Source organism: Perissodus microlepis, chromosome 18 (genome assembly GCF_051167445.1).
Source record: "Perissodus microlepis isolate ML-2025 ecotype Zambia chromosome 18, ASM5116744v1, whole genome shotgun sequence".
Classification (NCBI taxonomy): Eukaryota; Metazoa; Chordata; class Actinopteri; order Cichliformes; family Cichlidae; genus Perissodus; species Perissodus microlepis.
In genome coordinates, this window is record NC_140478.1 from 26,287,907 (window position 1) to 26,311,391 (window position 23,485).

General features: G+C 37.7%; 1 protein-coding gene and 1 long non-coding RNA gene across 2 annotated transcripts; one reads left to right on the forward strand and one right to left on the reverse strand.

Annotated features, from left to right (window-relative positions):
- Positions 1-4,141: 4,141 nt before the first annotated feature.
- On the forward strand, positions 4,142-22,813 carry LOC146368023 (SLAM family member 5-like). Its single transcript, XM_084912739.1, has 6 exons — positions 4,142-4,199; positions 16,889-17,188; positions 17,273-17,557; positions 17,904-17,990; positions 22,146-22,308; positions 22,774-22,813. The coding sequence occupies exons 1-6, from the start codon at positions 4,142-4,144 to the stop codon at positions 22,811-22,813; spliced, it is 933 nt and encodes a 310-aa protein (XP_084768865.1).
- On the reverse strand, positions 11,198-13,401 carry LOC146368024 (uncharacterized). The gene is made up of 2 exons (XR_014797534.1): positions 13,329-13,401; positions 11,198-11,704 (listed from the first exon to the last, which is right to left on the reverse strand). It is a non-coding gene; the product is annotated as an uncharacterized LOC146368024 (long non-coding RNA).
- Positions 22,814-23,485: the final 672 nt, after the last annotated feature.

Consider the following 23,485-nt stretch of genomic DNA (forward strand, 5'->3'; position numbering starts at 1 on the left):
AAAAAAACAAAAAAAACAAAAAAACAGAAGAAGAACCTGTCCCACTTTGCTAGTCAAACTGTAGGAATAAATGGTTTAATTGTGAGTAATTAAATTGAGAATGAGAACAGATTTGTTTCTATACAAAATCCTTTAAATTTTAAATTGGACTGAAGTCTGCAACTACACATGAGCAAACACTGTTTCACAAACTACTTTCTAAAACCAACCCCATCTCCTTTCTACACCAACTGTTCCATCTAGCTGATGCTGATGCAGATCCATCCTTATGCTTATCTTGTCACATTTAGACATCACTGTTTGAGACAGTTTCTTGCATTCAGACTTCCTGGCTTATTATTGTATAACACATGTAAGATAAATGATCATGACTATTACATTTTCCTAACAAGCTAGTTAGCCCAATTTTTATTCTTCCAAAGTTTTGTTTTTGAGAAAATTAAATAGGCACAGAGTTTACAGACATACCAACAAAAAAGGTAGAGTCAGCTTCAATGAGTGTATGTAGCTGCAGACTATTGTGCAATATCTGCAATATTTAGTTTGTACTGTTATTACACTAATAACATTACATTACATGTGTATATGTTCTCTCTTTAATCTCTTTACTAACTTGTCATAGATAATGATTGTTGCATCAGTAATTGTACTCTGTTTTGTTTTTATTATACACAAATCCAATGCAGTACTCTTTAACTTTATAATATAATAAAAATGTAATATTTTAAGATGATACAGTCTTGAAAATGTGTAACTATTTATAGCTAGGTAAAAATGGCAGAGGTCTCAAACAGGAGGAGGAGAATACATGAACTAACACAGTATATGTAAGTCTTAAAAAATGAGATGCCAATTTATTTTGATGCATTTAAACTTGAAAGCATTCAAAGGCAGATAAGGTAACATCACTTTTATCACACTGTGCATAACACCTAATCATACTGATAGATAGACTTCGGTAATAAATTACCAATGGACATTTTTCCAGACAGAAAAAAATGTCACATTGTTGTAAAAAACAGTAGCCATATGTGTGTAGTCTGTATGGGCTTGTGTGCAGTTGTGGCAGTGATGGAGAAAACAGAAGAGCAATTATTTCTGTTTCTTTGTGTCTAGTCAGATTGACTGCTGTAATGATGTGTTTTCTTTGTAGAGGTTTAAATAATAAAGAGATGAACTTCAAGTAAGTTTGAGAGACTTTAATACATGTAGGTGGATTCCTCTTACATGCAAAAAGGAAGAACAAGACAGTATATATAGTGTCAATGTCCCACAGATCTTTCTGTCCTCTAGAAAGAGGCCTCTTTGTCCCTACATATTGGCACCTGTATGATAACCCATATCCCCTAAAGGTCACTAATGACATTCTTCCCACTTACCTGTGGATGTCTGTAAATGTACCTGAAAGCATATGTCACATGAACCACATGAAACCAGGTGACACTGACACTAATTATAAGTGCATAGGTGTGTGTGTGTGTGTGTTTCTTCACAGACGTGAGACGACCCTCTGTGTTCTTTTTGATCAGCTGTGGTTTTCTCCTTGAACTCTCCCATGGATGACATTTTTTCCCCAGTCTCTTTGTTTTGTTGAATCATGAACTCTGACCTTTAAAGAGACATGTGAAGCTTGGAGATCTTTAATGTTGTTCTAGGTTCTTTTGTGACCTCTTTACTCCTGGTCAGTGCACTCCTACAGTAATATTGGTCGGCTGGTCACTCCTGGGAAGCTTCAGCACTGCTTCAAGTTTTCTCCATTTTTGTATAATGGCTCTCACTGTGGTTCACTGAGTCTCAAAGTATTAAAAAATAGCTTAGTAACCCTTTCCAGACTGGTAGATGTCAGTGACTATGCTTCTCAGGTGTGTCTTTAGATCGTGGCATGGTTTGTTGCTTTTTGAGATCTTAGCCTGCTTCAGTTTGGCAGACAGCTTCTCTTTAAGTGAATCAACAGGTCTGCCAGTAATCGGGCCTGAGTGTGTTTAGTAACACTGAATTTAGCTTTCCAAGAATTGCATGTGATTAGGAGCACCTGGCTACTACTTAACCTCTTAATTCTTATAGAGGCAGTAAGTGTAGTTTTTTTTCTTACATGAATATATACTTGATATTTCGAACAAGTGTGACTTCAACCTTTACAATTTACACCCTGGTAACATTCATGTGACTTTAAATGGAGGAAGTAAAAGTGTTTTTAGACATAGATTTAAAGCTTTCTTTTTGACATGACTGTATATGTCTTTGATTTTCAGTCACCCCATATTTCTTCATATTTTGCTTGTAAAATGAGGTAATAGGTGCAGCATTTTATTGAAACCTGTGCAAGTATAATGTATTGATTTAAACGTAAATAAACATGTTATTTTTTGTCTCACCACTTTTTTTTTTATCAACTCAACTTGGCAAGGATAAAGGACATTAAAAGCTCTCTTTTGGATGTTGTCTGCCTTTTGTTCCATTCTCCAAGATGATCCCATAGTGATTCAAAAACGTTGAGATGCAGCCTCTGGGGAGGTCAGTCATGACTGAATATTCTGGATTTTTTTCTCTCCCTTTATCCTTTTACTGCACTAGGAGTCTTGTTTTGGTCATTGCCATGCAGACACTCACCACTGTACCACTCTTCTGACCTCCTCTGTACAAAGTGATGACTATTTAAACTAAAATTTTCTAACTTGTATTGATCATTCCATAAGATTTGTTGCCACTGATCTTTAGCTCAGTTCTTGTGTATTTTGTCATACCCGTGCCTTTTCTCTCTGTTTCTCTTAGCTTATAAATGGCTTCTTTAGAACATGCTTTCTACTGACACCACTTCTGTTGAAGTGTCAGAGAACAGTAGATGGATTATCTGAAAGGCCAGTTGCATCTCTCAGGTCCTGTGTCAGGTCTTTGCTCTACCCATTTCATAAGGACATTGCTTTCAGATACTGTGCATCTGCTGTAGATAGGTTTTAGGCCTGACACTTCTTTTGTCCTTCAGATCTTTTTAGGTGAAACTCCACACCATGCTGAAATAGCTCAGGTTTCTGGCTATCAATTCTCAGGTAATACCCATATTGGTTCAAAAATACAAATTGATGGTCATCATTCTGTATTATTACTGATATTTTTCATAGAGACTATAGATTGATATGAAAAATATGTTTTGTTGCTGTTTTTCAGTTATGTGTCAACACAATACTTGTCCATCCCTCGAATTAGATGCCTTTTATATCCTTGAATGATTCATAAGTCAGTATTAAGTAGTTTACCTAAATTTAAAACAAAAAGAAAATAAAGGTTTTCCTCTGAAAATGTTCAGGTACAAGGACTAGGCTGAAAATGAACAACAAACCAGTGTCAAATTATTATACTACAACCTTCCATCCTAAGTTGTCCTACAATTTAATTATGTTATTTTCAAACTTTTCCCCTCAGAACAAAACAACAGTGCCACTATCTGAAAAAAAAGATGATACAGTAGAGGCTTTATCTTTTGTTTCCAACATATGTAATAATACAAAATAATACCAATTTCAGTCTCTTAAACCTGCTTTCTATAGAAAAAACTCTTTTTTGTTGTTATTTGTTTTTAGATGAAATCCTTAAAACAATTCAAAATGATATACACTTACAAAAACATTCTCTTACATGCATTAAAACGTTTGGTTTACAAAACGAGTTTATTGCTGTTATTGTATTTCATTGTAATTTAACTGAGAATTAGAAGATAACTTTTGTGATACGAATGGTTATTCCCACATTTTATTGTTTTATTCTATAAACTCTCACATTTTGTGAATGTGATTGCATTACAGTAATGATGACAGATGACAGGCGGATGAATGATTACAGAGCTTCCTTATTGAAGCTTCTATTTCACGACCCACAGAAACTCCCCTTTCCCTCAAACGTTTTCTCTGTTTACCGACAAAATTATTAGCCCCACCATGACATCTGATGGAGACATCGGGAAATAACCGTGGATGCACATCCTGGATTACTCTTTTTGGCTCCTCTTACTCCGTCCCAATGCCTGTATGGTCCGTCCCACCGAAGAAAGCAGGGAATGGAGGACGAAGTTGCAATAATTCCTCATCCTGATTTACAGGGAGTGGCTCATTTTTCCAGACTGAAGTAATTTCATGGATCTGAAGTCATGGATCGCATAGTGTTTTTTGGAGCTGTTTTATGCTTGTGTTCATGTAAAATACAAGGTAAGGATGAATTTGTATACTAATAAGTTATGCTAATACATTTTTGGAGCTGTATATTTATTTTGAAATCTAGGTGACTACACGTAAGACATACTACAGATAAATAAAAGTGCAGTGTTATTAAAGCTGAAACCGAACCTCATATCTTAGTAATATGTAATAAAGCAGTGAAACTTTATTTCATCCTAAAGTATCATTGTTTTACTCAGTTTGAAGATCTGTTTTGTAAAACACAAGCAGAAAAAACAAAAAAAAAACAAGGGAATGAAAAAATAGCTGTTGCAGATTTGAAAGAAAATGTGTATAGTCAGAGGATTTAGTGGGATTTGGCAACTAACGCAATGCTCAACTATAGTGGTTCAGTGTGGAGAAAAGAATCACGTAGCAATAAATCCAATTTCTTTCTGTAGTAAGCATAAATAAAGCTCGTGTATGGGGTGTGGTCAGCTGAGTTGTGCTGCTGCTTCATAATTTACTGTTCTTCGTGGATATCTAACTCCCGAGCAGTATAAAGCTGACATCAAGGTGGAATTCAGTGTGACCCTATGAATTCAAATTAATCTCTGCTGCTCATGAAGTAACCTAACAATGACCATGAACAACACAGCTTCTATTCCACCAGTTACACGTATTCCCTTAAACTGTAACAGACTCATCACTTTTGTGCTAAACTGCCCAGTATTTTCATGGACACTTTGAAAAACACAGTTAATGTACTTAAGATAGATTCAAATCGATAGAAAATAACGGTTGAATCAACGGAATGTGTCAGAGTTACATTTTATGACTGTCATTTATGCCTTGAAACATATACTCATATATGCTTAGAGGTATATAATCAGTTGCATAATGATAGAATGTCTGATCCTTAATAGTCTGCAAAGGCTTTGTGTACCATAAAAAAGAGGTATGCCTGTGTAAGATGTCATATTTTAATTATTCATGAATATTCATGTAACCTCAATAAAGAGCAGTGTTACGGGGGAGCTGACTGAGAGTGACTGGGGTTTGAGCGGCAGGAACAGCGCTCGTCTCGGTCATTTCCCTCGTGCATGAGATCACACAGAGAGCTCTGGTGTCTGGTGTGTGCTTTTGCCATTGTAGTAGAATCATCTCAGCTGTTCCAGCATTAGGTTTGTGCCTAGACAGACCTATCAGAATGAAACTCCAGTGTTTGCAGATAGGATGTGTACTGTAATGATTTTGTGCTTTGCAGTCTTTTATTATAATAAATTTAAATCCTGAAATGGCTTTTGTGAAATTATTTTAAAATATTCCATATGTAACACTTCCAGCTCTTCAAAAATCACAAACGCTTAGAAAGATTGGCTTTTCACGATTTATTCCTGCAGAAGACATAAAACACACTCAACAGGTGTCTTCTGATAGTACCAGCAATTGTAGCTCCCTCACAGTGCAAACGCGCGCTGTCTTTACAGACTTACAATTAACTTTTTAATAAAGAAAAGATGGAAAATAATAATTTCTCCCATTTTACAGTCTGTCATACTGAACTTGTATACAAAAGAAATCTTATGACTAATAAAATACATTTCACAATCGTATAAAACAAAATAACAGGATAACAGAAGTATCACCGACTAAACATTTCCCTCTAGTGGACAAATTAACAATAGCGCATTACATCTTCACTTGCTTGTGCTTTACAGGCAAAATGACTGTTAACAAGCTCACGTACCTGCAGAAGACATAAGACACACTCAACAGGTGTCTTCTGATGGTCCCAGCAAGTGTAGCTCCTACAATGTAAAACAACATCACAAAAAGCACAGAAAAACAGTAAATCCAAAGACATTTCCTGCTATGCGCAGCAACCACTAGGGGGCTGACAAAAGCTTACTGCCAAAGAGGATAAATACGGCAGAAACACTGTTTAACAGCAACCAGCCTTTGTTTCGGTTACACAGAAACTTTCTAACATCAATATGAACCTATATACATCGACATGTACAACTTATGTAACAACATTCACACCAGAAACCATAAAAATGCCAGAGCCTTTCATTACAGAACTTACCCTCACAGCGGGCGTTTGCACTGTGAGGAGCGGAAGCCTTAGCAGCTTCTGAAAGGCTAGGGTGAGATCCGGTTTCTGGGTTTTCAAAATAAAATACAATAAAAAAAAATGATAAAATTCACACTTAAAATAATAATTAAGAACAGGTAAGTGCATGTTTTTCAGATGTATTTTTAACTCCGTTACACATATCTATGTCAAATGTCTAAATTAATTAATGACATGTTCCACGTATCCCCAGCCCGTCATGTTTCTCGTTTTCTCTGTGTCCCTCTCGCTCTCTCTCCTTCAGTGTCTCTCGCTTCCTCTCTTTCTCCCTCTGTGTCTTGTCTCTCTTAACTGTTTCCATGTTTCTTTCTTTGTGTCTCCTCCCTTTGTCTCCCCATCTGTTCAGTCTTGTTCGCATATGCATTCCTTCTTCCCAGCCCCTGTGTCAAGCTACGTGTCTTAATGTTTCCTGTTTTATTTGGACAGTCTCTCGTCTCATGTCCAGTGCGTTTAGTTTTGCTTTCCCTGTATCGTCATGTGCATTTGTCCCACCTGTGTTCTCATGTGTTTCCACTCTCCCTAATCACACTTTTGTGTGTGTGTGTGTGTGTGTGTGTGTGTATATATATATATTGTGTGAGGGTTTTTTTGTTGTTGTTGTTTTTGTGGAACATTTTTTTGAAATTATTCAATCATTTGTGGACAGTTTTCTGCCAACCTATCTTTTCTCCAGAGAAACTCTGCCTCTCTAAGTTTTACTTTTTACACTTAATCATGTTACTGACTTGTTGCCAACAAACCTAATTAGTTGCAAAATGTCCCTCCAGCTGATTTTTTAGTATCCCTCAGACACCATTGTCTTTCTCGAGGAGACTTGCCCAGTTCTAACTGCTTTTAGTCTGCCAAATGTCAATCCTAAATTATCTTCAGCACAACTACATGTGTATATATATTTTTGCATTTTCTTTTACTACTCATTGGGCTAGACATTAAGAACTTTATTTAAACAATCTGCAGTAAATGAAACTTTTTACCACCCCCTCCTTGAACTCATTTGATGCATCTGGAAGAGTGTTTAGAGTTAAGTGTTTTCAGTCTTCATTCCCCTGATAAGAAAGGATGTTTTCTTCCAACCGGAAGGAAATCTTATCTTGGCTTAATTCCAGTTTATTCAGGGCTATGCCTGCTCAGAGCATCATCACAGTCCTTTATGAAACAACCCCCCACAGATAGTGGCCATTCTGTCGTAGGGTGGTAGCTCTTGTGTATTACTGACCATTTTGGTTCCTCATTTTCTCCAGCTAGAATTGGCTCTAGTGATGCAACTTCTTGGTTTCCTTTTTTTTTTTTTTATTTTTTTTGTACATTGGACTCTTTAAGTCACAAATTGTGTTGTCTTCCAGGTCTTGCCTAATCTGGGGTACTGGATTCCAGAGCTGCTGGTTCTCCCCAGACCCTTCTGTGTTGACATGATGTATACATGACACAGTGCGTCACTTACTGACCTGTCCCAACCCCCACATGGGCTATTCTGGGGTCACCCCTTGCCTGGAGGTCTAATTCTTCTTCTCGATCTTGACAAACATAATTGCTTCATTGCATTTTTCCACCATCGTCTCCCTCTTTCTTATAAAAATTTGACCAGACACTGCCAATACATGAAGCCTGTCTTGTGGAGACTCACCCAGCTCTAGCTGGTTTTAGTTTTCCGAATGCAGATCCTATTGTACATATGTAGCACATCTCCAAAATGCTGTTTTGCCAACATTCTAATTTTGCTAAATGGGATTGAATGTAATTGGATGTCTTCTCTCTTTGATACAATTTCTGACACTGACACATGCCGAAAATACATTTGCAATGCTTAATAACCTTTTAATTGCTCATCTTGTTGAAAAATGATGACTGAAAACCCACTGAACCATTCTTTTCTTGTTGAAACATTATCAATAAAAAACAGTTCAGCGACATAACAGAAAAGACAAGATTTACAGAGCCCTCAAGTAGTGGTTTGTTATGTTACTTTCTTCATTGCTCATTTGAGAGAATCATATTATTGCTATTTCTTTGAATTTTCTTTGTCTTCTGGTGCTCAGCAGAAATCATACGAGAAAACCCAAGTTGGAAATAACAAATTTATTTTTCTTGTGCATTTCTTTTGTATTGTTTGAAAAAACTATTATACATTCAATTTCAATTCAATTCAACTCAATATTATTTAGTCAGCTCTGATAGCTGACTGAACACCTGTAGATAATTTATACGGTGGTTTAGTTTGGAATAGTTCTGCTGTCCTCGGGACAAATCCTGAGCTGTAGTTTAGCCTGTAGTTTAATTAGTTGGTATGATTTGCTTTCATTGATTAAAAATAAACGGGTATCATCTTCATACCAACGAAATGAATGTTTCCTGTGGGGGAAGACGGCGGGTCTGTGTGCCGCGCTAGAATGGTAGCGCTGTGCAGGATGACTGCTGTGTTTCCTTTGGATTACTCCTCACCCCCTACCCAACCCTGTGGCTTGTCATGTGCTCCAATGTTGTAATGTGGACATTTATTATGGAAGAAATATAGTGTCATCAGAATTCAAGTATTTTTAGACATTGAATTTATAACACTGAATTTTTATCCTCCAAATTTCCCTGCAAAAAATTCACCTGCAAAAAATTCACCTGCAAAAATTCACCTGCAAAAAATTCACCTGCAAAAATTATGGAAGAAATATAGTGTCATCAGAATTAAAGTATTTTTAGACATTGAATTTATAACACTGAATTTTTATCCTCCAAATTTCCCTGCAAAAAATTCACCTGCAAAAAATTCACCTGCAAAAATTCACCTGCAAAAATTCGCCTGCAAAAATTCACCTGCAAAAGTGGTGAACTTGAATGACCCAAGCCAGAGCAATCAGCACTAGATCGAGTCGAGCGGCTCTCAGCCAATTAAATTACGCTGTTTGATCACATGACACCGTTAGCCAGCAGTGTGTCTCCTAAAAGAGAGCTGTTTAAAGGTGAGTGATTAAGTTTTTCTCCTAAATAGAGATCATTACAGAACGCCTAGTCCTACTTAAAATCCCATTTATTTTTATTTTATTTTATCATCTACTCGAACTAAGGAAAACGTTTGACTAACTGAAAGACAATTTCCACGCCTCCCCTGCCTGTCTGCAGAGGCAGTTTTGAATTTAGGAGCAGCAAGATGGAAGCGGCAAACCCTGGCGATTCTCTGGTAAGTATATTGTTTTTTATCTTCAAGTTTGTCTTTTGAAACGTTAATTTTATTTAAATCCGTTGCTCACGTATAAAGTACACAGACGGGGTCTTTGCTCAACTCGTCTGAGGCGTGTCTCACTAAGCGCTACATGCTAGCATCCTGCTAACCGAGCTACCCTTTACATGCTGTGCTTTAGAAAATAGGATACTCGTTAAAAAAAAATACTCCGCAGATATTGATAGATAGACGAACACTGCAAATATAATGTTGGAAACGAGAACGGCCTTTGGTGAAGGGGTAAAATACACCATGAATAAAGCCATAGAGTGAATGGCTGCCATGGTTGCAGAACGGCCTGATTTAATGACAAGAAAGGGGAAGAGTGAGGTGAAGTGAACCAAAGCCACAAAACACGGTCAGACAAGGCGGCAAAAGGGCAGTGATCTGTCCGTCAGTATGAAGTTGGTGTGTGCTTTGGTGAACAAAAACTCGAGACCGGTAGCAGGAAGATGGGAGACTCGTGTTTCACTGGAATAGTGGTGAATTAAAACATCCTTTGTTGGGGACATTTAGGTGTAAATGCATCCATACAGGCAAGACAGAGGCAGACCAGACAGTGAAGAAAACAAGGCAAACATTAGAAATATTAAAACGGAAATATAGGATTAATATAACATACAATTAGGGAAAATGTAAGGAACACAATGTAAATGATATTGTAAAGTCATTAAAACAGCATACTCTGATTAAAAGAAACATGTAATTGGGTAGGATAATAATAATAATAATAATAATAATAATAATAATAATATTAAAAAACATGTACAAGATGGGTATGTATACTTGTACCCAGAATTTAACAACTATAAAGTTGTAGCATGCCAGACCATCTTGATTGAATGTAACTTCGCTCCACACAAGTTTTATGGTAGACATATTCATATTGGTATCTAATAAATGATTAATCCTTAGATTTTATCGAACGTTAATTTATAAATTGTTTCTGTCTTTATGTGTTTGTTTCAGATTATGCAAGATGAAACTATTCAGTCAGCAAGACACTTGCTGCAGTTGCTGACATCATCCAACTGAACTGCTGCTGTGATGAATCAGAATACAAGGTTTACTTTAGCAAGACTTATGAGTTAATGCTACATTTAACTAAATTGTTATATATTTTGTGTCCAATATTGTCTCCATATGATTTTGTTTGTTGCAACATCTTGCAGAGAACGGAGTCAAGGTACCAGCTTGGTCAATCCTGAAAGACCATCCGTTCATCAAGAAATGACCAGGTGAAAAAGTCATAAACTAAACACACTGCATGAGCATGGAATTCAGGATGCAACTTTATATCTTACCTGCTCTACACTCAGGGCTTGAATTACAACAACAGTCAATCGCATAAAAAAATATACTTTTGGTAGTTCTGTGTTTCTCTTCTCCAAACCCAGATGGCTGCTGGTACTGAACCGGGTTCTGGTTCTGCTGGAGGTTTCTTCTTGTTAAAGGGGAGTTTTTCCTCTGCACTGTCACTTCATGCTGCTCAGTGTGAGGGATTGTTGAGGTTGAGTCCATATGTCCTGCGAACAACTGCTGGGCAATGACACCATGCAATCTTCTGGGATTCCTTAGACAGAAAACCTGTGAACTGCACTTGTCCTTGGTCTTCACAGCTCACCTTTTTACTGTTTATTGAATCAAAATGCTCCAGTGACATGGATTCTACAAAGTGGTTTTAATAAAAAAAAAGGCAAATTTTAGTTTGTTTCTTTATTCAATTTTTGAACAGTGATACTCACTCAGTAAATGCAAATTATTTACACAGCAGTGTACTACAGGCATAAATCTAGACCCCTAGATAAAACATTATGGCATTATAGCAGTGACAACTCCTCCACAGTAGCAGGTGGGATTTTTCTTTTTTGAGGACGGCTCCTTTTACCTGTCACTACAGATGGTCTGTTTGTTTTGATCAAGAGCCTTTTTTGGGGCAGCTGAAGAGAAGTCTATCTTACGGCCAACCACAGACTGTATCTTGGTCATATTACCCAGCAAAACCCAGTATGCAGGTTCATCTGTAACAGTCCTTGTGCCACAGATCAACACTGTTGCTTCTACATTAAACAGAAGAGCAGTGACGTGGGTGCAGGTCTCCACGACTCCGGCCTTACAGGTGCAGTGGGCGGCTTCAACCTTCCCTGTGATGCTCACAGTGACCCATGGCTGCAATGCTGGTTCATTCAGTCTTTGAGAGTGCAGGACCTGAAACACACACAAAGTTAATTTAAAGACAAGAACTATGAGCCAAGGCCGACATAAATGTGTTTTATCTACTTAATCATTAATGTAACAAAGTGTTTAGAAAGTTAGCACACACATGTAATTTTTCATTTCTTTATGTGTCCATCTATAGAACGCTGCATGTTATAGTGTAAATCTGCCTGTTCTCTGTCAGAAACCTGCCTGCAGAAAATGAACCTAAAGTATGTAATGCAAGGATGTCATCACTTTAGAGATGGAGAAAGCATAAAGTGACAATTATGAATCACTTAATATGATGAGGAGATTCTGCAGGTCATTAATCAATGTATAAAATTAAAATAAAATGTATTTTTAGTGACGCAAGATGTATAATCGCTCAGTTTGGGGAAATTGTGGGTAGCCTGCAAGGGCCTCAACTTCTCCATTCCCACAATGTGCAACAAATGGGCACAGCTGATCTTCAACAGTGGAACATCGGCCAGTTACTTCCAACTTTAACGCAGCTTGTAGTCTTGGAGAGCAGCACACCAAAACTGCATGCACAACTTCTGCTAACAGTGGAAACGGATTAAGAAATCCATGCAAACAGATTCATAAACCAAAAGAATATTATTTTACAGGATTAATGATCATATCAGCCGCTGGCTGATCACAAACCCTGAGGGTGTATACAAGAAGTAGAAGAAGCAGAGGGAATATCCCGTTTAAGTTTAGATAGTATTTGTAAAGATATTGACCATATCCTTTTCTGAAAGTGTGGATATAATGGATGGGGTAAGGTACTGGCATGCTACAACTTTATAGTTGTTAAATTCTGGGTACAAGTATACATACCCATCTTGTACATGTTTTTTAATATTATTATTATCCTACCCAATTACATGTTTCTTTTAATCAGAGTATGCTGTTTTAATGACTTTACAATATCATTTACATTGTGTTCCTTACATTTTCCCTAATTGTATGTTATATTAATCCTATATTTCCGTTTTAATATTTCTAATGTTTGCCTTGTTTTCTTCACTGTCTGGTCTGCCTCTGTCTTGCCTGTATGGATGCATTTACACCTAAATGTCCCCAACAAAGGATGTTTTAATTCACCACTATTCCAGTGAAACACGAGTCTCCCATCTTCCTGCTACCGGTCTCGAGTTTTTGTTCACCAAAGCACACACCAACTTCATACTGACGGACAGATCACTGCCCTTTTGCCGCCTTGTCTGACCGTGTTTTGTGGCTTTGGTTCACTTCACCTCACTCTTCCCCTTTCTTGTCATTAAATCAGGCCGTTCTGCAACCATGGCAGCCATTCACTCTATGGCTTTATTCATGGTGTATTTTACCCCTTCACCAAAGGCCGTTCTCGTTTCCAACATTATATTTGCAGTGTTCGTCTATCTATCAATATCTGCGGAGTATTTTTTTTAACGAGTATCCTATTTTCTAAAGCACAGCATGTAAAGGGTAGCTCGGTTAGCAGGATGCTAGCATGTAGCGCTTAGTGAGACACGCCTCAGACGAGTTGAGCAAAGACCCCGTCTGTGTACTTTATACGTGAGCAACGGATTTAAATAAAATTAACGTTTCAAAAGACAAACTTGAAGATAAAAAACAATATACTTACCGGAGAATCGCCAGGGTTTGCCGCTTCCATCTTGCTGCTCCTAAATTCAAAACTGCCTCTGCAGACAGGCAGGGGAGGCCTTTAAACAGCTCTCTTTTAGGAGACACACTGCTGGCTAACGGTGTCATGTGATCAAACAGCGTAATTTAATTGGCTGAGAGCCGCTCGACTCGATCTAGTGCTGATTGCTCTGGCTTGGGTCATTCAAGTTCACCACTTTTGCAGGTCAATTTTTGCAGGCGAATTTTTGCAGGTGAATTTTTTGCAGGCGAATTTTTTGCAGGTGAATTTTTTGCAGGCGAATTTTTGCAGGTGAATTTTTTGCAGGCGAATTTTTTGCAGGCGAATTTTTGCAGGCGAATTTTTTGCAGGTGAATTTTTGCAGGTGAATTTTTTGCAGGTGAATTTTTGCAGGTGAATTTTTTGCAGGTGAATTTTTTGCAGGGAAATTTGGAGGATAAAAATTCAGTGTTATAAATTCAATGTCTAAAAATACTTTAATTCTGATGACACTATATTTCTTCCATAATTTTTGCAGGTGAATTTTTTGCAGGTGAATTTTTGCAGGTGAATTTTTGCAGGTGAATTTTTTGCAGGTGAATTTTTGCAGGTGAATTTTTTGCAGGGAAATTTGGAGGATAAAAATTCAGTGTTATAAATTCAATGTCTAAAAATACTTGAATTCTGATGACACTATATTTCTTCCATAATTTTTGCAGGTGAATTTTTTGCAGGTGAATTTTTTGCAGGTGAATTTTTGCAGGTGAATTTTTTGCAAGTGAATTTTTTGCAGGGAAATTTGGAGGATAAAAATTCAGTGTTATAAATTCAATGTCTAAAAATACTTGAATTCTGATGACACTATATTTCTTCCATATTTATGTGCTCTCTGTGCAGAGGAGTTTTTTTTGTTTCCTGTTCTCATGCTGTCCTCCCATAGGTGCCCAGCGTGAGAGGTCTCTTTTTTTCCTCTTGTACTTTTCCCATTGTTGTGTACTTTTTCAGTGTTTTCTCTGTAACGCTGCCGATCTCCGACTGTATTCCCATGTGATGTCTTTGTTGTGTGTGTAAGTCGGGGGGTGGGTCCTATTCCTCTGCGGGGCAACCTGCATATGGCCAATAAAGCATTCAATTCAATTCAATTCAATTCAAAATAAATCCAGTGTTTCATATATACGCAACAATACCTATTCCTATATTTGCACGTCTGTAGTAAGATGTTGTGATCAGCAGTGTTATGCTGAGGTCTAACAGGATAAACACCGAGGCCAAACGATCGTTCACTGGTGCCATTTCTTGCGTTATAATCAATCTCTGAAAATGATCACAGAGCTCTTTTCAATCAATCAATCAATCTTTATTTATAAAGCACTTTTCATACAAAGATGTACCATAAAGTGCTTTACATAGTTAAAAGCAGCCCACCACGCCCTCCAACTCACTCCCCACACTCTCATTAACATAAATGATCATGGATACATACACCCCCCCCCCCCCCCCCCCCCCCCACGCACACGTAAAATTGGGCTGGGCACACATAAGCCAGGTGAGGAAACACTATCACGGGGAACCGTGTCTGCACCGGGAGCCGGTCACAGACCGCAGCCTCCAGGCTGGGCACACAGCAGGTGGGAGGCAAAGAAGTTATTAATTGTTATTAATTTATTTTTTTAAAGCAAGAAAAGGGCTTTTATGAGTTTAATTGCAGCCACCTAAAAGGCCTGTGATAAATAAAACATAGAATAAGATCATATGAAAAAAAAAAAACAACTGAAGCAATAATAATGGTAAGACTTATTTCAGAATCAGAATCAGAATACTTTATTGGTCCCTGGGGGAAATTATTTTTTGTTACAGTGCTCCATTATAAACCAACATAAACCAACATTAACAAGACAGACAATATGCTAACTAAGAATAGTACAATATATACATAAGTCACTCATTAATAAATAGCTGGAAAAGAAACATGTGTAGTTGTAGCAGTAACCAGTGTGTTAAGTGGATGCGTTGTACAGGGAGACGGCCACAGGCAGGAAAGATTTCCTGTGTCGTTCAGTGGTGCTTTTCGGTAATCTCAGTCTCTCACTGAACGTGCTCCTGTGACTGACCAGCATGTCATGGAGTGGGTGGGAGGTGTGATCCAACATTGTCTTTATCTTGGACAGCATCCGCCTCTCCGACACCACCTTGAGGGAGTCCAGCTCCATCCCCACAACATTACTGGCCTTACGGATTAGTTTATTGAGTCTGTTGGCATCTGCGACCCTCAGCCTGCTCCCCCAGCATGCAACAGCATAGAGGATCGCACTGGCCACAACAGACTCATAGAAAATCCTGAGCATTTTCTGGCAGATGTTGAAGGACCTCAGTCGCCTCAAAAAATAGAGATGACTCTGGCCCTTCCTGTAAAGTGCTGTGGTGTTTTTAGCCCAGTCCAGTTTATTGTCAATGTGTACTCCAAGGTATTTATATTTTGAACAGTAATTACTGAGGTTATAGCTCAGTAATTCTCAAAATATATCAGATGTTAATAAATCTGCTGAACAGCCATGGAGAGGCTGAGATTAATTATAATTTTTAGAATAAGCAGAATTTTATTTATAAAGATATTCATAAATTAATTACAGAAGTAATACAAGGCTCAACAGAGCTCTGACTCTTTGTAAGCAAGGCTACAGCGTTGAAAAGAAATGTGTCCATCCTTTTAAATACTTTTTGTTTATGGAAAAATACATAAAAAATTAGCGGATAGATGTGTTTTGGGTGGTTTGATATATTCACGTATATCTCTAGCTATGATAGGTGCCCCATCCAAAGTGGACTGGAAGCTTTATCTCCAAATAAGATCAGGTTTGCCACAAAAAGCTGCAGTGTCCGCACAAAAAGCAGTTGGATGTGACTAAACAATAGTAAAAAAAAGAAAAAGAAAAATCAAACAAATAAATATTGCATTCTCACTATTCTGATTTTCTGAGTTATTCCTGATTATTTTTTTTGTTTTTGTACCATGGTTTATGTTTGAGCCTTGTATGTAGTCCTCTGAGTATGATATTGCTTCTTGTTGCTTCTGAGTTTGTTATTTTGCTTCTAGTCCTTGGTTCCTTGTTATATGATGGTAATTCCCTTCTGTCTTCAGTCTGTCCCAGTCTTCTTGTCTCCATGTTTTGGCTTCTGTCTGTATCAAGTTCAGTGTCCAGGTCAGCGTTAGTGATTTCCTGCTTTACTTTGGTGACCTGTTGTCTCTTGTGTTTTGTATTCATTCCTACTGCCTATGTCCAATTATCGCTGATTATTTTCAGGTATTTTCCGAGCTGTTGCCTGTTCCTTCATTATACTGTACCATCTCAGTCTTCTTTTCTGCTTTGTTGTGTCATTCCTTGCAGCATGTTCTCCCTGAAAACTTGTAGTTTATTTTCCTTGTTTTTCAGCCTGCATTATACTGTACTTTGCAATAAACCTGCCTTTTAGTTTACCTCTTGTGTCCAACTCTTGCATTTGGGTCTGACTCTGCCTGCCACACAGCCAGCACTGACATGTTTGTTTTTCTGTTCTTTTAGGTCTCCAGTCTATGTTTCTGCTGCGTGGAAAGAACTTACATCTGGAAGTAAAGAAAACTGTTGAACTTGACAAAAAGACAGATTTGTTCTGGAAATTTAATAAAACTGACTATATAGTTAAAATTGGTTTTAATAGTGATCAGGTAGTGTTTGACAGATATGAAGGAAGGGCTGAGTTGTTTAGAAAAAAATACTCTTTGCTATTAAAGAATGTGCAACACAATGACAGTGGAGATTATACTGCAGTAACACTCAGTGGAAAAGAGCAAGAGATAGCTGAATACAAGGTCATAGTTCAAGGTAGGTTTCTCTTTTCATTATTTTGAAATTTTGATACATCATATACATGTTTTTAATACTTTGACACTCCTTCCCCCCCCCCAGATTCAGTGACTCCTGCTGACCTGACAGTGGACCCTGTGTCCAAAAGCTCAGACTCCTGTAACCTGACTGTGACCTGCAGCACAGTGGACTTTAACATCAGCAGTAGTTTTAGATGTGATAGTAAAAGCTGCTCTCATGCAGAAGAAAATGATTTAAAGGTCACACATTTTTTTTCCTCTTTAAGTGTTTACCTGCAGCAAGACACCATTTTCTGTAATCACAGCAACCAAGTGAGCTGGAATCAAACCATGAAGGTGCTCAAATCTTACTGTGAAACAGAGACAGGTGAGAATACAACACCTTGCTGTGTGGTTTTTGCATGTTCTTCTTATGTCTATCTACTATCTTTGTTAAAGTCCAAAGATTTGCAGTCAGTGGGGTTAAGTCAACCGGAATGTAGGCATGAACTGACTGTAAGTGGTTGTTAAAAGAAAAATCTGCATTGTCTTTTTAAAGAGCTTGTTTAAGCAAACTGTCACAACCATATGTCATTTAATACTGTAGTTATCAGTAAAACATTGGCTCCTGTTGTAAATCATTTTGTTTAGTTTTTTTTTTTTTTTTTGCAAATAATTCCCAGTACTTACCCTGGTCAGAATTTCTGTGATATAATAATTTGATTTCTTCACAGTTCCCAGTGGAGCCACCATAATTGCAGCTTCAGCTTGTGTTCTCTTCTTTTTGACTCTCTTCATTACCCTTTGTGTCATCATGAAATGTAAGTTCCAGTTTTGTTTTGTTTTTTCTTTTTTCAGGGACTTGCTGCTACTTAAAGTACACAAATTTCATCTTGTATTGAAGCACACACTTCATTGTAGTTAGCTGTAGTTACTATCTTTAGCTTCAATAAGAATTTACACCAGAATTTTGAAGCTCAGAGTTTCCAGACTTAAGCAAAGACTGCAAAGTTTGACCATCTTCAAAAATAGCTCCCAGACTGTGAGTCAACAGTCAGGTAATTTCAGTATGTGTGTGACAGCGAGGAAGTTGGTGACCTGCTATTGTGGCTAATATCTTAGGGCTTCATCACTCACATGTCTTCCACTGGGGTGTATCTATTTTCTCCTGTAATTATGCCACCTTACTCAATTCATGGTTCCAAAAGATGGCACTTCCTTCTCAAATACTGTTTAAATAAAACCTTTGTAGTACAGGCACAAAGGTTTTATGCAATTATTTTCTCCTTTTGTGTCCCCTGTGCATACCAACATTATCTGGTAAAACAAAGCAAAAAACAATGGAACAGAAAACATTGTTTTTATTAACTTGAAGATGAACTTAAAGCTAATAAACAAGCTGTAGGGACAAATGGTACATGAGCAAACACCGTTTAACAAACTACTTTCTAAAATCAACCCAGTCGGCTGATGCAGATCCAAGCTGATGCTTCTTCTTGCCACATTTAGACATCACTGTTTGTGATATTTTCTTCCATTCAGACTTCCTGGCTTATTATTGTATAACATATTTAAGATAAATGATCATGACTATTACATGTTCCTAACAAAGCACTTTTGATTTATTTACAGGACATCATTTCAGGCCAGACTCAAAGTCATACTCCCTCAGGACATGACTCATGTAATTCTCCAACATCCACTGTGCCTTGGTGGAGGTTTAAGACTGGACAAGAATCCACTAAGACTGAAAACATCCCTCAGCCATAGACGGTGTATGCTCAGCCCAACAACAAACACTCAGACCTGAAGAAAACAAATAACTGTATTTATAATGATCAACAGTTTTCACTGATGTACCATATGTGCAAAATGTTGATGTTCATGTTACTGTGACTAAGAGAGAAACATGTTAAGGCATATGGACCTGTTCACTCACATGTAGCTCAAAATGTGAAACTATATATAGCTTGGTAACAATGGCAGAGCGGAGGAGAACACATGAACTGACAGGTACACGTAAGTGTTGCATGCAGTTGTCGCAGTGATGGAGAAACAAGAAAAGCTAATTTTTCTGTATTTTTTAATGTCTAGTCAGACTGACTGCAATAATGATGTGTTTTCTTTGTAGAGGTTGAAACATTAAAGAGAGCAACACCAAATCACTTTGACAGACTTTAATACATGTACAAAACCCACACACATCTTGCATGTAAAAAGGAAAAACAACACAACCATTTTATGATCTTGTTGTGTATATATAGACCAGTATATATAGTGTCCATGCTCCCACAGGTGCCAGCTTCTACAAGGAGGCCTCCTTGTCCCTACATATTCCAGTGATCCTGGGACCTGTATGATAACACATATCTTCTAAAAGTTACTGGTCACATGCTTCCCACTTAACTTTGGATATCTGTAAATGCACATGGATGCATATGTCACACAAACCACACAGTGACAGTGAAAAGGAAAAACTCCTTTTAATAGGATGAAACCTCCAGCAGAATCAGGCTCAGGAAGGGGCAGCCATGGGGGTGAGGGAGGAAGACCAAACCAAGACATGCTGTGGAAGAAAGCCAGAGATTAATAATGATGACAGAGAAGTCTATAACATGGTAAGTGAAAACGTTGTGTGAAGAAACTCAATTCATCATGGAAATCTCCCATCAGCCTAGATCTATTGCAGCGTAACTAAGGGAGGATTCAGGGTCATCTGATTGAACTCTAATTATATGCTTTATCAAAAAAGTAAAGTTTTAAGCCTAATCTTAAAAGAAGAGACGGTCTCTGTCTCCTTAATATAACTGGAAGCTGTTTATACAGAAGAGGGGCCTGAGAGCTGAAGGCTCTGCCTTCCCGTCTATTTTTAAATACTCTAGGATCAACAAGTAAGCCTTGAATCTGAGAGTGAAGAGCTGTAATGGCTACTACAAAATTATTAGGTTAAGACGTGACCTGATTATTCAAGACCTTGCATTTAAGGAGCAGGATTTAAAATTTGATTCTGGATTTATCAGGGAGCCAATGAAGAGAAGCTAATATAGGAGAAATATGCTCTTTCTTTCTGCTTGATTAACTGAAGGCTTTTCAGGGAGTTTTTAAGGCATCCTGGTAATAATGAATTACAGTAGTCCAGCCTTGAAGTAATAAATGCATGAAATAGTTTTTCATCATCACTCTGAGACCGGGCATTTCTAATTTTGGAGATATTGCAAAAATGGAACAAAGCAGTTGTACATATTTGTTTAATATGCACATTGAACGACATATCCTGGTCAAAAATGAGTCCAAGGCTCTTCACAGTGTTACTGGAGGCCAATGTAATGCCATCCATAGTAAGCATCTGACTAGAAACTGCATTTCTAAAAATCTACAGCATGCTCTAATCACTGTAATCAAATGTTATGGTCGCCAGTATCGAACGCTGCACTGAGGTCTAGCAGGACAAGCACAGAGATGAGTCCATTGTCAGAGGCCATAAGAAGATCATTTGTAACCTTCACTAAAGCTGTTTCTGTGCTGTGATGAGCTCTGAAACCTGACTGAAACTCTTCAAATAAGCCATTTCTCTGCAGATGATCTGCTAGCTTTTCTTTCTTTTTACAGCTACACTCTCAAGATTTTTGAGATAAAAGAAAGTTTGAAGATTGGAGAAAATCACATACCTCAAGTAATGATTTTTCAAGTAATGGTTTAACTACTGCCAGCTTGAAGGCCTATAGTAAATAACTGATTATTAGAGACAAGTTTTTCATCCTGTTTGTAGAATGGCCGATTTATTTTGATTCCAGCCATTGTGAAGAAAGGTAGCTGCACCACTCACCTCTGTAACTTTGCTCTGCTTCACTTCAGCAGCATCAGGTAATGTTCATATGTTGATTAATGGTTTTCTTTCATTTTTGATCTACTGCAGAATATTTTTAAGGTCATCTGCTATAAAATCCCAGGCAAGGAAAATCGCCTTCATGTTTTTCTGTGTTTTATCCTCAGTTACTTTGACATAAAGGCATCTGCTGTGATGCTTACATCTCTAATTAAGTCTCATAATTGTCAGCTTTCTTTTTATAGATATATAAATATGGATATGAACTGATACGTGATCAGAATTAGAATATTTCTGACTGTCTGAGGCAAAACTGATTCAAATCGAATCATATCGAATCGTGGATCGAATCGATTCGGGACCTTGTGAATTGGAATTGAAAGAAATCAGTGATGATACCCAGCCCTACTCAGTTGTGCATCTTTGAACCTGTGTAAGCTTTTCTGGTTTCTAAAAAGACTTTAGGATTTCTTTAGGGGTGAATTTTCCCCTAGGTGTCATTGTCTTATTTATTTATTTATTTTTTTATATAACCCCTTTGACCACTTCGTCACACTTAAGTGATAAAGTATTGGTGTTTTCACTGTACACATTTTGCATTTTCATTGTCTAATTGTCATATCTACTCTTATCAGTAGCAGCTGAAAAAGAGAAAATTAATACAGAGCCAAAGTGAGTCCAGCTTTTTGCTAAAGGTTTCCACAGCAGTCCCAGTTTCTCATGTGGTCCCCTGAGAAAATTAATTGCCCACCTTTGCTCTAAAAACAAGCTTGGCTAGAAACCTGCAATCATAATCTATGTGGTTGCAAAGTGCTGACATACATTCAGTAGCTGCTTAGATCAGTGTCAATAGACTAAGAAATACTAGAATTTCACTCACCAAAACTAAAGCACAACCTCTGTGAGTATAAATAAAACCATATTATTTGTCAGATAACTTAATGAAAAATGATTTAAAAGGCACTGACCGCACATACATGGTTTGCACATCACACAGTAAAGGTAGCCACAGCCCTAACTTAAACTAAGGAAAGAAACCAACTGGATTTCTTTCAGTTTCATGAAGGTGTTTCACCTCTTATCTTCTTCAGCTTCAAAACCAGATAAAAAGTCCCAGGTAGTTAAACCCTAGTGGGGCTTGTCCCTTTAGGTACTTACAAAACAGAACCAACTCTATACAACGAGGGTTTCAATAGACAAAAACATGAATGTGCCATGGGCTCATCAGTGTCACCCATTGCAGCCAACCTCTACATGGAGGAAGTGGAAAGTAAAGCTCTTGGCACTTTCAAAGGGAAAGCACCCAGCCACAGGTACAGATACTTGGATTACACATGGATCAAAATCAAAACCCAAGATCTAGAAGCCTTAACTGTTCACATCAACTCAGTGACTAAAAACATAAAGTTCAGCAGGGAGGATACAAGAGATCATAGTTTGCTGTATCTAGGCTGTGCACATAGAGGATGATGAGAACCTCAGGATAGGGATTTAAATTGGCGAGTGGGACTGTAGCCTGAAGTGTGTATGGTTAAATGGGACATGTTTAATTTCTGGTCATTTTATGTAGAAAATTTTCTCCTGAGAGAAATAAGTAGTGTACTATATTACTTTTATGAAAAGTCATCTTTGTAATATGTGTAATAATGACATTTCTTGAGTAACAACCCCAAACTGATCACAGGAAAGAGGAGACATACCTCCAACATGCACAACCATTTTACCACGGAGGATGCAATTCATAAGCACTACTGTAATGTCTTTGATATGCTGTTTAGCGATGGCAGTGACTCTCAAAGCAGAGCCAGTGAGAATTGATAAGGAATTCAATCACTCAGTGATATCATTAATGGAATCCAAATCACTACATTTTCTTCAGTTCCCAACTGTACTGGTGAACCTCCACTGCTCAGCCACTGAGAGGATACTTACATACTGCATAAGAGGCTCCAAAGAGTGGTCAACAAAATGCAGCAGATCATTGACTGTTGTTACAAAAGACTTCAGCCATTCTACATCTCACCTGTTTGACCTACTGCCCTCTAGGAGGCACTGCAGTCTATCCAAATCAGCACCAACACACTCAGGAACTGTTTTTTTCTCCTCAAGGCATCCTTGCTGAACACAGACACCTCCCACTCAAACTCACGCATCAGTGTTTCTCAAACCCATAAATAACACACACACTAAAGCATGCACATCACCACCACACAAGTCAATTTACAATACAGAGCAAATTTGTACATTTGAATACTCTGGTACTTTTAGATGTGATGATGTTTAATGATAAACATTTAACGTTTAATGAAGAAGCTTCTCGGATGAGAGGTGAAACGTCTTCAAGTAACTTAAAGAAGTCCAGACGCTTTTCTTTGCAAGCTCCTTTGACTACGATGACCTGGATGACTGAGAACCTTCACAGACATTTAATGATAAAGTTTTCAGTTTCAGTCACTGCATTAAGCTGTTACTAAAAATTTAATGTTTGTG

Excerpts from the sequence above, each read along its gene's own strand:
- LOC146368023 (XM_084912739.1), top strand. The coding sequence starts at position 4,142 with ATGGATCGCATAGTGTTTTTTGGAGCTGTTTTATGCTTGTGTTCATGT. Across the intron at positions 17,991-22,145 it reads CCTTTGTGTCATCATGAAAT|GTACTTACAAAACAGAACCA; the intron begins GTAAGTTCCAGT and ends TTGTCCCTTTAG. Across the intron at positions 22,309-22,773 it reads GGGAAAGCACCCAGCCACAG|CGATGGCAGTGACTCTCAAA; the intron begins GTACAGATACTT and ends TATGCTGTTTAG.